The 16953-nt window shown below is 35.3% G+C and overlaps 2 protein-coding genes across 7 annotated transcripts; one reads left to right on the top strand and one right to left on the bottom strand.

The window, feature by feature from the left end:
- Window positions 1–779: 779 nt before the first annotated feature.
- LOC125847875 (ribonuclease E/G-like protein, chloroplastic) lies at window positions 780–8291 on the top strand. 6 transcript variants are annotated; one of them, XM_049527593.1, is made up of 13 exons: window positions 780–900; window positions 1491–1696; window positions 2125–2374; window positions 2476–3809; window positions 3901–4218; window positions 4361–4402; window positions 5045–5169; window positions 5310–5457; window positions 6479–6551; window positions 7135–7247; window positions 7341–7460; window positions 7707–7862; window positions 7948–8291. In XM_049527593.1, the coding sequence occupies exons 2-13, from the start codon at window positions 1643–1645 to the stop codon at window positions 8128–8130; spliced, it is 2916 nt and encodes a 971-aa protein (XP_049383550.1). In that variant the 5' UTR covers window positions 780–900; window positions 1491–1642; the 3' UTR covers window positions 8131–8291. The 6 variants fall into 6 exon arrangements, with proteins under 6 accessions (XP_049383550.1, XP_049383553.1, XP_049383549.1 ...); XM_049527596.1 differs by having other exon boundaries at window positions 2128–2374; XM_049527592.1 differs by having other exon boundaries at window positions 780–881.
- Window positions 8292–9204: 913 nt separating this feature from the next.
- Window positions 9205–16150, bottom strand: LOC125847884 (protein S-acyltransferase 10). The gene is made up of 11 exons (XM_049527606.1): window positions 15854–16150; window positions 15640–15754; window positions 14934–15008; window positions 14730–14801; window positions 14432–14569; window positions 13062–13095; window positions 12433–12542; window positions 11544–11630; window positions 10566–10649; window positions 10086–10151; window positions 9205–9600 (listed from the first exon to the last, which is right to left on the bottom strand). The coding sequence occupies exons 1-11, from the start codon at window positions 15942–15944 to the stop codon at window positions 9423–9425; spliced, it is 1050 nt and encodes a 349-aa protein (XP_049383563.1). The 5' UTR covers window positions 15945–16150; the 3' UTR covers window positions 9205–9422.
- Between the last annotated feature and the right edge of the window lie 803 nt (window positions 16151–16953).

The raw sequence follows: 16953 nt of genomic DNA on the forward strand, positions 1-16953 counted from the left end.
TTCTAATACAAAGTAGTGATAATTTAGGTAGCTAAATGAAATAATGGATAGTTAATGCATCAAATTAGAGAAAAGGTTATGTGTGTTTTTACCGTTAACTAAAAAAAATATGAAAAGAAGTTATGACCATCTAAGATTTCTAATTACTAGGTAAAAGTTGAAGTATTTAATCAACACACTATTAAGATTCTCCATTTTTTTGGTTAAAATCTTTGATCAATTGAGAAAAAGGTTCAAAAGCATTTTTCTTGTCTTGCTCCTGAAGGTCAACTTAGCATCGATGTGTGTTTTAATACAAAGTAGTGATAATTTAGGTAGCTAAATGAAATAATGGATAGTTAATGCATCAAACTAGAGAAAAGGTAATAGTATGTGTGTTTTTACCGTTACCTAAAAAAAATATGAAAAGAAGTTACGACCATCTAAGATTTCTGATTAATCTGTGATATTTGTTATTATTAGTAACAGTTACCTTTCAAGTTTCAAAACAACAACAAATAACATACTCATTGTAGTTTTAGATTTTCTTACCCTAATTTTATGGGGTAGGAAGTAGTTTATTTTTTATACACTCTCAACTTAACTCTCCCAATACAACCAACCTAATAATGATATACTCTCAGCTTAGGTGATTGACTACCTGAACTCTCACGTTATTGATGATGGTTCAATTCTCTACATTATAATCCCCTTTCATTTGATTCCTATTTCGAATATAATTATCCACAAAGAATAGTTACAATTTCTTCTTTTTTTTTCTTCCTTTAAAAGGGAAGAAAGAAAAGAAAATAAAAGAGAAATTGAAAACCCCGTAGAAAATGGGAAGGAGTGGCTCCTTATCTTTCAAGAACCAGAGTTAGCCGTTCTCTTTGCTGTCCGAGGTAGTACTAGATAACACAGGTATGTTCCTCTTCTTCTTTATTGTTCAATAGCTCTATCAGGTTATTTTCTTTATCTTCTCTCTTTCTATTTGCTACTTCCCATTCATTCCATAATCTTAACTTCTCCTCTATCAGTTGCAAGACTTTAGTTTTCGGACGAATAAACTTGCTGCTTGGTTTCCTTCAAGTCTTGTACTTCAATTTTTCTGAGTTTATGCTATTGAATGCTTATGTTGTCTTTCCCTTCATTCTTTTTTCCTGGGGTTCCTCAATTTTCTTGTGGGCTGGCCGACGGGGGTGGATGGCGGTAGAAATTCAAGAAAAGATTGTTTGTGGATTCTTTATTGAATGCAATTGTGATTGGATACTTTATTTGAAGCTATTGGCATATTACATTCTTTTGTTTAGAAGAATTCCCTCCACTTCTGCTATTTAAAAGTTAGTTCTTGACAACAAAACCAAGAAAGGATATGAATTAGTCCATTCATGGGTCACGTATGTCTTTTGTAAAGTGCAAGATGATGTTTCTGATTTTGGGGTAATTTAGCTGTGCTGAGTTAACATCCTCTGTTCTTAATGGAGTTCTTTTCTTTTTCCTTGTGTTTTCAGAATCGGTTCAGACGCTTGGTAGTTAAGTTTTATTATGGCTGCTTGATGCAGCGCATTATGATTTCTCAAGCATTTCGTTTGTTGAATTGGAAGTATCATTTGAGGTGCGTTGAGTTGGAGAAGCTGATTCAGTGGATGGTCCATTTCTGGAGATGGTTATTCTCTTGTCTTGTACTGAACTCTCTAGCCTATGGGAGACGTCAAAGGTAACCATCTCAATCTATCATATACCATTAAAATAGTCACAGGGAAAGAAAATTTCAAAATTTTCCTTTTAGCTATGTCTATTCTTGTTGAAAAGGAAAAAGAATAGAATAATATCTACCTAATCTAATCTATTTTATAGAGATTGATATCAAATCTACAATTCTTAGTTTAGCTGATGTTGGACCCCCATATTATATTCCACACGCTCAAGATGCCCAGTCCTGGGCATGCCAGGGGAGGGAGGGGGTGTTAGATATCCCCCATCGGTTTTGGATGAGGTACTTGATCTCCTTATATGGTTTTAGACAAGAATCACCTTAGGAGCTAGCTATGTTAAGCTCAAGGTTTATATCTTCTGATAAATGATTTGAGAATTTACTAGATACTTTGTTCATTATCTAGTGCGCTGTGCTCATGTTGTTCTTAGCAGATACTGCATTCAGGACATTTGAGCTGCAACTCTTCTGTGAAGGGAGATATGTTGACTTCATCTGTTGCTTTATGCAAAGCTAGGCATGATGTCCCTGTGTTAGTACCTTCTAAACAAAGAGGAAAACTTTTCCCAAGGAACTTATGGATTAAATCTCATACAAGGATGCCTTTGGGTAGCATGTTTGGATCCTGGCTAGTAGAAAGGTCTATACCTATCCGTCTATTCATTCCAGCTCGCACTAGAGGTATTACTTTTATGATAATATTTCTGTGGACAGTTATACTCGTTTGTAGTTTTCTAATTTATGCATTATTTTGGATATTAAATGCTTCCAGTGAAATGCAGATGGGAATGTTACTGTGAAATGCTTGAACAGCAATTCTTCCATCCTAAAGCAGGTCTTTAGTGATTTTATAGATGAGGATAGTTTTTTCTCAGATGAGATTGATACAGCTTCAGATTGTGGCAAAAGTATTTCAACCGAACCTTTGATCATTGAGGAGCCATGGCTATGCGAGTCTTCCCTGCTTCTTCATCATTTGGCAGAGTCTGATGCTTCTGGTGATGTCATTTGTGACGACAAGATTGTTGAGGGTCTTGACTGTGAACATTTAGAATCAGGATTATTAAATCAGTCCACACTTAGTGAGACTTTATGGTCCAAGTATCAGGTCAATGCTAATGATGCTTCATCAGGAACCTTGTGCGCAACATATGCCCATGTAGAGGAGCCCTGGCTATTGCAAGCATGTACGTCATCTCCTAGTTTTGATGCTGAGATGGCTCCTTATGACTGTGAAGTTGAACGGTCAGATAATAAGGATGAAGCTCAACCTCCATTTAGCGATCAACTCGAACAGTTAGCTCAACCTTCATCTAGCAATCAACATGAACAAATACCTGAGAAGCTGTTGGATGTTGATCAATGTGATGCTATTTCCAAGGAAGACTCTTTCACAACAATTATTCTGATTAACTCTTCGGTTTGTACTGTGCAAAGAATTGCTGTTTTAGAAAATGAGAAACTGGTTGAACTGCTGCTGGAACCAGTGAAAAATAACGTGCAGTGCGATAGTGTATATCTAGGAGTAGTTACAAAATTAGCTCCACACATGGGTGGTGCATTTGTAAATATTGGCACTTCTAGACCCTCCTTTATGGATATAAAGCCCAACAGAGAACCATTTATTTTCCCTCCATTTTGTCATGATTCAAGGGAAAAGGTAATTAATGGTGCTGCTGTTGACATGCTTGAAGAGAACCTAGGTCTTCCTAGAAATAAATCCACTTTAGAAGAAGTGGAGGCGGATGAGATTGATGATGCTGATATAGAGGATGAATCCATGGAATACATGGACAGTGAGTTTGGGGACCATGAAAGTGGTGATACTTGTGATATTTTAGAAGTCCTTGCAGAAAATTGTAATGGTAGTGTAACTGAGCATGGGCTTGATACTCATTTAGAGAAATATCCAGAAGAATCCAGTGGAATTGGGTACCGAGGGCAGAATCCAACTATTGAGCATGCTATGAATGGTAAGAAAATTTCACAAAGAGATGAAAGCAAGTGGGTCCAGGTCCGAAAAGGCACTAAAATAATTGTGCAAGTTGTTAAAGAAGGATTGGGTACGAAGGGCCCAACACTGACTGCTTATCCGAAATTAAGGAGCAGATTCTGGGTATTACATGTTTCATGATCATGTATTCTGTGTCTCACAGCTGAAAGTCCATTATTAGAAAACCCAATCTAATTGGTTCTCCTCTTCCCAGGTTTTAGCTCCTCGCGGCAACACAATAGGTATTTCAAAGAAGATTGCTGGTGTTGAGCGCACGCGTTTAAGGGTCATTGCAAAAACTTTACAGCCTCAAGGATATGGTCTTACAGTAAGGACAGTTGCAGCTGGTCATTCACTAAATGAATTGCAGAAGGACTTGGAAGGGTTGCTTTCAACTTGGAAAAGTATAATTGAGCATGCAAAGTCTGCAGCTCTTGCCGCAGATGAAGGTGTTGATGGAGCAGTTCCTGTTATGCTTCACCAGGCAATGGGCCAAACACTTTCTGTTGTTCAAGATTATTTTAGCGATAAGGTCTGCTCTCTCCTGCTCATTCTCGGGTCATTACTTCATAATTTGTTCAGTTCTTCATTTTTTAGGCAACTTCTGTTCATGGGCTTTCTCAAATTAGCATGAAAACACAATTATACTTTCTTACTCTAGCATTGATGTTCAGGTGAAGAGTTTGGTGGTTGATTCTCCAAGGACATATCATGAGGTATGGACTTAGCCAGTTATCAGTCAATGGAATGAAAAGATTTTTGACCTACAAGCATGATTGCATGTCTTTCTCGAGCTTTAATGTTCCTCTAGGTTGATTTTTCACATGGGAGCGGTTTTTGATAACCACTTGCAATAGTGAGTGGTTTTTGGCATAAAGATTTGCATATACTGGCTATGAATGAGATTATCTTGGATCAAATTAAACCCAAGTTAATGAAACATTTAAGAAGTAAAATTAGCTTGTTTAAGAATAGCGCCCAGAGTGCAATGATGAGTAGCACTGCAATATGCATCTCAGTACATTACCTACTTGTGAATAGAACTGAGGACATTGATTTTCGTCTTTAAACTAAAAGGGCATCTGTGCTTTAAGTTACAAATATTTTCCTTTTTGACTTTAAGTGTCCTGATTTCTTTCGTTTCACACAGTTCAGCATATAGTCGCGGTATAGTGTACCACAACTTTTGTCGCCTTTTTTTGCCCTCTTTTATTCCAACTCTGCAAAAGTTATTTTGGAGATCTTGTCATACAACAAATAGTCGCGGTATAGTGTTCCACAACCTGTGGGCTAGAATTTGTTGAGGAATTTTTTAAATTACGGTGTACCCTAATATAGATATATTGGACTCTGTTCAGGTTACAAACTATCTTCAAGAAATGGCACCTAATCTTTGTGAAAGAGTTGAGTTGCATGGTACAAGAACTCCCCTGTTTGATGAATACAACATTGAAGAAGAAATAAACAACATTCTCAGCAAAAGGTGGAGATCACTTAGTTTCTTTCTATTACTTTCTTTTAGCTTTATGCCTTTTATGACATGTATTTTAACTTCTCGTGAATCAACATGTTTCCTGTTTCATTGATATTCCTCCTTAATCCTTTGATTTATAAAATTTGCAGGGTTCCCCTTGATAATGGAGGTTATCTAGTGATCGAACAGACAGAGGCTTTAGTCTCTATCGATGTAAATGGTGGACATTGTGTGCTTGGTCAAGGGACTTCACAAGAGATGGCTATTCTCAACGTTAACCTCGCAGCTGCTAGACAAGTATGTAGACCTGCATCTGTTTTGATTACACATTGTATTCCAAGAGCGTACTTCTTCTACACCTGAGAAAGTTGGTTATCAGAAAACAAACTAGGATATGCTTAGAAGATCCTTTTTAATGAATTAGAAGATGCTTAGTGTTTGATGGAAATACTTCAATCCAACACTAAAATATGTCTCTTGACAAGCTACACTGCTTCTCTTTTTTCCTGTGGTAGACAAGGCCTCGTTTGTAGCTTAGTAGTATCTTGTCAGATCCCAGAACAGAAGAATATTCTGTTGATGCGTCTTCTATGGATAATTAATTCTTGTTTAAAAACAGAAACTACACAGGGTATCATGTCCATGTTACCGTTTTAATCTGCTATTGGTTTGGACGTAGCATGTCTCAATTATGTGCTAAACCTCTATTTTTTTTCTTGGAGGGGATAACCAAGACATAGAGGGCTATGTGGATAATGTGCCCGCTCTCTACCTTTCTTCAGTTAAATACCACGCTTTTGTCATAGGAAGGTTTAAGCTCTTCACGTGTGTCTAACCCACACATCACACATTGTGCTCTTACCACTAGACCAAAGCAACGGGGGGTAATCTGTGGTTGCTTTTATGCACTTCTATTTAAGTCGCGTTAATTTGATCCAATTTAGCAGTCAGCCTGGGCTGAAGAATTACACACATTTTTAAAGGAGAAGGAAGACAGCAGAAACCAATCCAAATGAGATGTTATGTACTCATTTTTGCTTTAACCATAAGCAAGTATTCATCATTCTAATTCAAAGAAATACTGCACTTCTAGCTTCATTAGGTGTTCCTGGTTAGATTTGAACCTTTTATCTGAGACCCCGAGCTAGTTACCGAAATGTACGACAACACAACATTGGATCTTTTTTGTTGATAAAGACAACATAGGATTGCATTGGTTTTCTTTCTATATGTTAAGTTTATTGTTTACGGCAGATTCCCTTTTTTAATTTTATCTGATAATTGTGGTCATTAAGTATATACTGAAAATTATTCTCAGATTGCTAGGGAAATAAGGCTGAGAGATATTGGTGGCATTATTGTGGTGGATTTCATAGATATGTTGGATGATTGTAAGTAAACAACCCTCTCTCCGCCCACTCCCCTCCTCTCTATGTGTGTGTATGTGTCACAGGCGGATCCAAGACTTAATTTGATGAGTTCAACCTTTAAATTCTCAGCACAGAACTCAATGTTCTTCTAAAATTATGATGTGTGTGGTCTTTATGTGGTATTGATGCAAAATATTTTGTTTAAACGGGATTACTACTGAAAATAAGAAAGAAAAGAGGAGACATAAATTTATATTATGGTCTTCTATGTAAATCTAAAATTGAAGTTAACCTTGTCGAATGCTTGGTAACTAAACGACATTACTTATTGTACATAACACCTACTGTTCATCATCTAAAACCGGCATGTAATCAGACTGAAAGTTTCATAATCAGTGCCAGCCTACTATGCCTCTCTCTAAACTATATTAGACACTAAGCTCATACCATATGATTTGTAACATGATATCTTGAAGTCAACAATACATTTTGAAGATGTAGTCCTCTTTTTATTTGGTACAGATGTACTTACATAACATGTATACCTGTATGAACATATGTTATGCAATTGTTTGAAAGTTTTTTCTTTTATTTTGTTTTCCAGCAAATAAGAGATTGGTCTATGAGGAGGTCAAGAAGGCTGTTGAGAGAGATCGATCAACAGTTAAGGTGTCTGAATTGTCCAGACATGGGCTTATGGAGATTACCAGGAAAAGAGTATGTTATTTGGTGCTGAATTTCTCTGTCATAACTACACTACTGGAAATGTCTAATTAATCATGGTTGGTCATTTCATCTTATACCTGACAGGTTCGACCTAGTGTGACATTCATGATCAGTGAACCATGTATGTGCTGTCATGGTACGGGGAGAGTGGAAGCTTTAGCGACTGCATACTCTAAGATTGAACGTGAAATTTGCCGGTTGCTAGTAAGTAAACTAATACTCTTCAGATGCCTTTCCAAGGTTATCTTCTTGGGTTTTTATCTCCTCCTCATCTGTTAAGCTGCAAAAAGGTTTATCCAAAATCTTTTGGTTCTTTAGCAAGCTAATCCATTCTTACCACTTGGTCTCCATTTTTCCTCCTCTTCTTTTGGATCTTTCTGAATATAGTTCAACATGATTCGAGATAATGACCGCTTTCCCAAAAACTAATTCTTGTTTCTTGTGTTGCAGTCCACAACGGATCTGAAGGCAGACCCTGAAAACCCCAAGTCTTGGCCCAGATTTATTCTCAGGGTTGATCAGTACATGTCTAACTATTTAACTTCAGGAAAGAGGACAAGGCTAGCTATCTTGAGTAGTTCTCTCAAAGTTTGGCTTCTTCTAAAGGTATGCTTAACCATTTTGTTCATTTTCATAACAAATATCACTTTTATTCTGTATTTACTGATTTCTGTAAGCTGTGATTAACCAGGTTGCTAGAGGTTTTACCAAAGGGACCTTTGAGCTAAAACCTTTAACAGTTGACAAGGAGTATAAGGATGATGAACGTGAAACATCTATTTCAGTGTTGCGACCGACAGAGGGTGGATTTCACCCCCCTCGGAGAAAAGTCACCATCTTCCCCATCAAAAAGTGGAAGAGTAGTGGAAAGTGATCATCTTACCTCCTTTAAGAATCATCTGTACAGCTCTCAATTCACAATGCACATCCAGATATGGTTAGCATAATTTTATTAGCCAATTCTTTCTTCCCTCTTGAGTTTTTCTCGTCGGCTTGTAAGAAATAGCTAGTTTTGAGGAAATCAATTTTGCATAGCATTCTGGCCTCGCCTTTGTAAGCCACAACATAAGATTCATTTATCTCATAATCATGAGCTTTTGCCACACTAATTGTAATTTAGCATGATGCTGAAAATAGTGTCTCGTCTTTCATTTCCACCCTTCCTTTCTAAACACAGAGGTTCATAGAGGAAAAATGATCCTCTTGATTCAAGTTCAAAGACGATCCTTTACTTTCAAGCCGTAGAGTGTCTTAGGAAAAATAATGCATACATTAGCTTTATGTATTACTAGCTAGAGCTTTTAAAAATAGAAAATAATAATTAAATTTCATAATTTAAAATTTAAAATATATACAAAATGTATCAAAACATCATTTAATTTTATGAGCAGGTCAACATGCTTGCTTGAGATGTACTTGTAGGATCATTTTACTTATTTTTTTTTATGATTTTCTCGTTTAATTTTTTTTTATATATATAAATTGAAAAATTACGTAAAAATATTATAAATCATAATAATTATAAATTATATAAAGAAATTATTTGACTTTTGAAATTCTATTAGTGCCATATAAATTGGGACAAAGAAATTAACATGTATTATTTGTAAATGATGTAAAAAATACTATACATCTTGAAATATTTTTGAGAAGATTTAAAAAAATTGGCAAGACTCTTGAAATTTTATTTGTGCCACATATTGGGACAAAGAGAATAATATATATATTATTTAAAAATTACGTAAGAAAAACTATAAATAATAAATAGCAACTTAAAGTATTTAAAAGATAAATAAAAAGATTGATTGACTTTCAAAATTTTACTAGTGTCACATAAATTGAGAAAAAAGAAGTAAAATATAATATTTAAAAATTAAAAAAAAGATACTATAAATCACAATAATTAACAACTTAAAATATTTAGAAGACATATAAAACGCGATTGACTTTCAAAATTATATCAATGTCGCATAAATTGGTATAGAGAAAGTAACATATATCATTTGAAAATGATACTAATAATAATATAAACTACAATAATTAACAAATTAAAATGACTCTCCAAATTCCATATGTAGTCAGATAAATTACGAGAGAAAGAGTAACATATATTGAGGCCGTGCTAGCCGGAGTCCAATGTCTAGTATTAGGATACAACACAAGTGATCAACAGCAACACCGACAGGATAAAACATCTGAGCATGTGTAGGGTCTCAACTTATCTTCAAGTTCTTGTCCTGTTGGCAGTGGTTCCATCCTATATTTGCTACGCTGGGCACAGCAAAACTCATACAAATTTCTGCATGCTCCTCTACTAAATGGATACACTCTTTCAGGAATGTTCCTGCAAATTAAAGCAAGTTTAAACTTGACCTTAAAGACGAGACAAATTCCTGATGAGAATACATATTCCATTTGCTTTTGAGATATCAATTAATCACTCAAAGATGTTGACCATATCTGCAACTAACATTGTCCAATGTTTTTAATCATATCATCCAGCTCAAAGCTACAACATAACATCTCTGCCAGTACCCAGTAAATAATGCTCCCTCCGTTTCAAAAAGAATGACTTCCTTTCCTTTTTAGTCTGTTTCAAAAAGAATGGCCTCTTTCCTTTTTTGGTAACATTTTAATTTCAGCTTTCCGTGTGACATGTTTAAAGCCACAAGATTGAAGGGCAGTTTAGTACATTTGACATAATTTTAATTTAGAACCACAAGATTCAAAAGTCTTCTTTATTTTTAAAAACTTCGTGCCAAGTCAAACCAGGTCACTCTTTGTGAAACGGAGGGAGTATCACACAAGAATTGGAAGGATATAACCAACCTCAAATATTGGATGCGCCGTCGTCTCACAAGCTCATAAGTGGTCTGATTTGTCAAAATTAGGTAGCTGATTCAACAAACATGAGTTCAGACAGTTTAGCTACAGGTTCAAGAGAAGTATGGGGAATAATATAGGCACAAATAACAGGCTTTCACTCGCAAGTGATGAAGTTTGCATGGCTTAGCTCTAGTATGTTTCTACCTCCTTCACAAGACTGAAAGGAGGTAACCAAGCATCTTACACTTAAATCTTTTTTTTACACGAGATATTTATTATCTTACAGAAATGATTGCATCCTTTCCCAGAATTATCAACTCTGCTGACCAAACAGAGGTTCCAGAATCTCATATAACCTTATTTTTAGAAGGACCAACACATATAATTTTTAAGAACATAAATCTAACAAACTTCCAACAAATACAAAATTACTGTGCTAGGCAATGCTAAATGAAGTCCATCTTTAGCAAAGAGAAATCTTACCTATGAAAAAGTAGGAGGAGGAGAAGGAAGATGAGGCAGAAAAACAGAGTAGCAAGCAGCAAGATCATAATTGCATATAACCACCTGCAACAAAGCCATTATAGCATTTCACTTCAGATTCATCTAAAGATTTAAACTGGATGAATTTCACAAGGCTTGTTCTTTTATTGAAGGATATGTGCAGATTCAACAAAAACATGAAAACAGAAGCAAAAATATCAATCATGTCAGTACCATCTTGTCATGAGGATGCAGGCCCCTTCTTTAACTACTGTTTCCCACTGTTATTTTATCTATTGAAGTTTGGTTTTTGCAACCTATACAACCAAAGTAGAGCTCATACTCAGGCATTTCAAGGGAGCCCAGAAGTCGGAACCAGATGCAGCTCCCTTGCTGCTTTCACACTAACTGCTGTACTTGTCAGCAATTTTTAAAAATCAAGATAGTGCATATTCCACCTATGAGCTTTGTATGAATGGTCCTATCTAGATAATAGAATATGGGTTACGCTATGCTGACAGCCAATATAAGATAGTCATCTAATTTTTCAGGATAAGTCTTCAATTGCCATCTTAGGACAATCACAATAGCTTACAAGTCATGGTTGTATAAGATCCAATAAGGGTAGTGGTATTGACTCTCTTCAAGCTTCTTATTTCTCAGAAGACGATATGATATTTCAAACAGCAAGTAAAATATTCCAATAAGTGCAAGCTTGCCTTTTGCCAACTAAAGCAAATGAATTAACATCTTCTTATTATAAGTTCGGGTATGAAAACTGAGCAGTTTACATCTCCCTTAGTTTTTTTTATTGGGGTGCATATTGTCCATCTCCAGTTCTCCCCCCAGAACCTCCATCTTTATTTTCTTCTGGGAAGGAAGATATTAGTAAGGAGCAGAGGAGAAACATATTAAGGGCAGAATCAGAGGCTAAGCAGAAAAGCTCTTAAATGATAAAGCATCATGAAAAGTACATACCAAGGCTTTGATATATCAGACTTCAAGAATTGAATATATAACGTGCCCGTCCAAAGGGATAAGGCTGTTTCTCCACAAATGTACCACCTGTTATACTTGGGAAAATAAATAACCTTACCAAGACCAATTACTTGAAACCCTAAAATGAAAAAACATGCAGTGCACATGCACCCTGACATGTAATACAAAGTAGCTATTACCAGTTAAAAGTTCAGGAAAATCAAGCACCCTGACATGCTTCATGCATGTTTATAGATGAAGAAAAATACATAAAATTACAGGAAAGTACAATATGACAAGCCCCCTACTAAATAGTGTCTTCATTGTGGTCTTAAGAGTAGAACAATGATCATGTCAGTTATACAAAACTTATAATATTGAATTTGACACATCGAAGTACACATATATCCCAAGCCCAGATAACTGGTTCAATATATTCTCGCAATGATCTTTAAAATGAACCAACATCCTCTTATAGGTTTCTCGAACTGATAAACTATGCTGACACGGATATGTTTCGAACGATTCAAGCTAAAATTGAAGCCTCTTCATGAAAGCAAGAACCTCGAATGAGGCTTTATATTCATTAATTAGCGAGATAACTATATTAGTATCATTTTCTGAAATAACATCTACATCTAGGACATAAATCTCCAATTTGACATGTCCTAATCATATTAAATCCACATGGTTTCCACATCAAACTTCCACTTTAGCTCCAAAATAACATGTGGAAACCATCATAGAAATAAATCTTTATCCAATTTTATACACAACAAGGCTTCTTTCATTTAGTTTTTCTGAAGGTACAAATAAACGATTTCAATTAAATCGTGCGAGCAAGATAAACACATTGTTGGTGCATCAACTTAGTAGCATGGATGCTCACCAAAAAGCGCAATGATTACCCTGTCCGATGCATGTTCCAAGCCAAACACAATGATGATCAAATTGAAGAACACATTTGTCACAATCATGACAATGTTTAGCACGTGGAGGCTGCAAATCAAGCAGAGTAAAAATCAAAAGTTGTTGACATAACAGACAAATTTAGACTAGTGGAAGTATAAGCTCTAGGCACTTAACAAGACAGGAGTCACTGTATAAGGTCCATTATAGAAATTGGTTCTTCCGACATAAGTAAACTTTGGTAAATGGCAACCATAAACTTATTGGAAAAATAAGTGAGCTAATATTAGGATAAGCACAATAGTTGATTCATAAATCAGAAATCAAAAGGTCATAAACCGTTTGAAACAATTGAATATATATCTGTCCTCAACCTCATTTCAATGAGAAGGGTTAATTGAGGCACAACACAAGAAAATATTAGCACCAAATTGCTGTCACAAGTTTGCCTCATTGCCTTCCAAATCTAGGTGTAGTCAGTATTTGGCTCTCAAATCACGTCACTAGTTTGGCTAATCCTAAAATACTCCTATAATCACTAAGTATCATCAGAAGTACCAAAATGCTTGTTCTGCAAACAAATGAAAGCCAGAAAGGAGAAATTTTTACCTGCGCAACATTACAGTGACTGCAAGTCACACCTCTGGAAAAGAGAACAAAAATGAGTTAGTAAGGGAACTGATGCTTTGGCAAATTGAATCATGCAATCTATAACTACAGAATCAACAGAGCCATACTTCTATCCAAAAGTGGTGTAAGGGGAAAGAATATGGGAAAGAAAAAAGTAAATCTAAATTAACATGGTCATTTTCTTTTTTTCTAACACAGAAATCTTCAGGGACCAATGGCACAAGGTTCCTCGGTGGATAATGGATCCACCCTGTTCTCCATTTAAATACCAGGATTTTGTCTGAGGCATGATTTGAACTTGTAACGAGGGACTAACCCACAGATCATGTATTGTAATCTTACCATAAGACTAAAGCCCATGGGCCTAGACTCACATGGTTAATATTTCCCTAGCAACTGAATTAATCACTATTAGAATTCAAGTTTATCATAAACCCCAAAAAGAATCTAAACTCTTCATCAAGGACAGCCAGGATGAATTCATAGTGGAGAAGCCTATCCCAATATTTTCCACTAGCTAAGCATTAAGTATTCACAATGCATCTCTAACTACTTCCAAAAGTAATAAACAAGCAAGCATGGGTTATTAGGCATAAATTCATGTGATAACTGATGACTGGCTTCCTAATAATGTCATCTAGTTTCAGATCATAATCCAGTTTATAAAGGTATTTTGTGAGGGAGAAGACCAAACTTGATGCTGGAGGCACTTGCATTACATGACTATTAGCTATGCCATGAAATGACTCAATAATAACACATCTCAGCAGAAATTTTCATTATATTTCAACTTCCTTTGTTATCGAATGAAAAATTACGAATTTCTGAACATTCTCGGGAAATCATACAGGGTTGTTACAGCTTCTCCCCTCTATATAAAATCTACTGCATGCTGCAGTTAGCCAAATCATCGCAATATACCATTTAGCCAGTTGGGGGTACCTTCTGATGCTGAGATGCTTTCTATATCTAAAACTATTGACATTTTTTCATCTAAATCTCATAGTTATATAAGCATCACTTGTGAAATTGATAATGAGTGGAAACAACTTTGCCATCACCATAAGGTGCTCCCAATATCCTAATCTTTAAGGGGGGAGGGGGGGTTATATGCCTATATCCTCCCAGTCCAACAAGAAAGACAACCCAAAACAGCAGATTTCGAATGATTGAATCAAATCTTTTCTTGTTCCATAAACAATTTAAGTCAAACTGAACCAACATGTAAGATGAAACTAGATGAACCAAATAGCACTACGGTAAAGGCTGCAAAATAGGCTGAAAACAATGCAGATGCTTTATAGACAAAAGGAAAAGCATAAACAAGGTATTATTCAAGTCATTCCTACCTAAGAGATGTTCCACTGGGATACATATCCATCACTAGCTTTGTCCACGCTATCGTACCACGGCCTTGAAGATTACTTCCCACCTGGTTCCTGTCGATTGCAATAACTACATCGCTGTTTTTGCTTGAAGCAGGCTGTCTTTGCTTGATCATTTTACATCACAATAGGCAGAAAATAGTAGCAATTAGATAATTCTGCAGAACACTCCACATATTTACACTTTGATATTTCACAGATATGGCAAGAGAGTCCAGTAATTTACTTTCCATGTAAATAACCAGAAAGGAAATTCTCTTACTTTGAGGTAATTGATGCCCTATTACGTGATGCATCTGCCTCATTGACAGCCCTCATTGCATCAACAACATAGCTACATGTTCAATAAAAAATTATACTGATCACACAATGCAACTTTACTGGCTCTTCAGAGAAGTAGCACTGAAGCGCATAAAGAATAACAATGGCCTGTAAATTAGAAAGTAAAGAGTGTGCATGAAATTACCCAGGAGAAGAACCTGAAGTGATGAAGTATTGAGCCAGTGTAGCAGCAAACAGAATCAAATAGACAGTTGTGTACCTTGAAGGCAAGGAAGAGGGTATCAGCAGTTTTACCAAAAACACCCAAGTAAAAGTAGAATCTCTACAAAAGCATTAAAAATGATCAAGATAGGACCACTTTATTCCAACTCCATCATTTTCCTTTTGAATTGGGGACTAATTTGAATGGGATTATATCTAATTGGAGTATTGTTTTTCTTTTTGGTCAGATTATCCAAATATAGAAAGGCTTTCATTATTTTTAGATAGACTAAAGAGTAAATAGTACATCACATAAAACAGAAGAGGGGGTGCACTTCAGCAAGAACCATAATACAGGCATTGAACAAATTTCTCTACCAAGCTGAAAGACGTTGCTGCATAACTTAAGATTCTATCTTTTTTATTTATTGCACTGTATTGTGGTTCTAGCTAAAATATAACATGACGACTAATTCCTTCATAAGTTAGTTACTGATGAATTAGGCGAACCAAACAATAAAGTAAAGTGAGAGCAAATTACTAGGTGAACAAAGACTCATTGTTTGCACTGAATTTTTAGTTTTGCTCTCCCATCATCAATTCCCTCATAGGTGAACAATTGGCTCCTGCTAATTCTGAAGAAAAATAAAGACAACTTTTTCCCCAATAAGTAAAGTAAGAGCAAATACCATGGCTCTTCTTTAGTTTTATGAATCAAATCTTTGTCAAAGACAAATAGAACGCCCAGATAGATCAAGTGCAGCATCACCAACGCTATTCTCAAGCAACAAGTGGATCTCCGAGCTAAAAATTAATCAACCCAACAACCAAAAAGAAAAAAAGAGTAAGGTTTAAAACATTAAAATTAAACTACGACGATAGAATAGATGAAAAAGTTGATACCGGGATCGGAGAGACATGGGGAAACGTGGAGACATCGGTCGGAGAAACGATCCAAGGTGTCGCGTGAGTGGCCAGCGCATAATGCTCCCATTTCACCTTCTTTGAAAAATTCATTCACTAGATAACACTTGTTTCTCAATACACATTCCCCGCCGTCTCCGAGTATACAATTTACGCGGCGGCCTTAATAATCAGTTGCAGGCACCAAGTGTTTTTCAGTTTAGTCTGAACTTATCGGAGAGTTGAAACTTGAAAACAACAAATCTAGAGAGTTAATGTAGAGAGAGAAAGTTCGGTCCAGAATTTGCCCGACGTTTGGAGTAAAGCTACTGAAATAACGAATCAACCCCTTCACTTTTCAAAATGTAACACTTGGCCCTCACTTATTTAGGGGTATTTTTTTTTCTCGTGCCAAACTCCCAAATTTTGCTAATTTTGGAATGAATTACTATTTTCAAATGGACCTATAGAAAAAAATTATTTTAGAGCAATATAATTTGTATTTGGTTAAATTAATTGAAATAATCCTTTTGTTTAGTATTTAAAAAAGAGTTTGAGTTTGATTAATCACTTCACAGTATTTTTAAGAGTTATGTTAGCAAGAAAGATACTCAAAAGTCAACTTCACAATTTTTGTATTAAGTAAAATAGAGAAATTATCTTAAATATCAGAGACTTTAATTAAAGTATTTCAATTTTATTTTTCAAAATGTAAAATATATAGATTAAGGAGATGTGATTCATAAATATTTTGTGAGTTACTTCAAAATCATTTTTAGATTTATGAGATTAAAAGTTTCTAAAAGCTTTAAATATACGGAGATGATGTTGGTTGTGTGTTTATAAAGCCCTAACTTCATACATGTATATATAAAGTTGACATAAATTCTAAGCTTGAATTTCCCTCTAATAAGATGTTTAAACTAATCAATTGGTGATGTATGTGGTAGTTATTAATTTGTTTATTTATTGTGATTTTATTTTTAGTTATTCTATTTTGTTACTTAGAAGATATAGATAAGTTATGTCGATTTAGTTTTTACCATATTTATAGTGTCGATTTGCATGTTCAATGGCACTCAATCATATACTTAATTAAA

The sequence above is a fragment of the Solanum stenotomum genome, chromosome 12, assembly GCF_019186545.1.
Source record: "Solanum stenotomum isolate F172 chromosome 12, ASM1918654v1, whole genome shotgun sequence".
Classification (NCBI taxonomy): domain Eukaryota; kingdom Viridiplantae; phylum Streptophyta; class Magnoliopsida; order Solanales; family Solanaceae; genus Solanum; species Solanum stenotomum.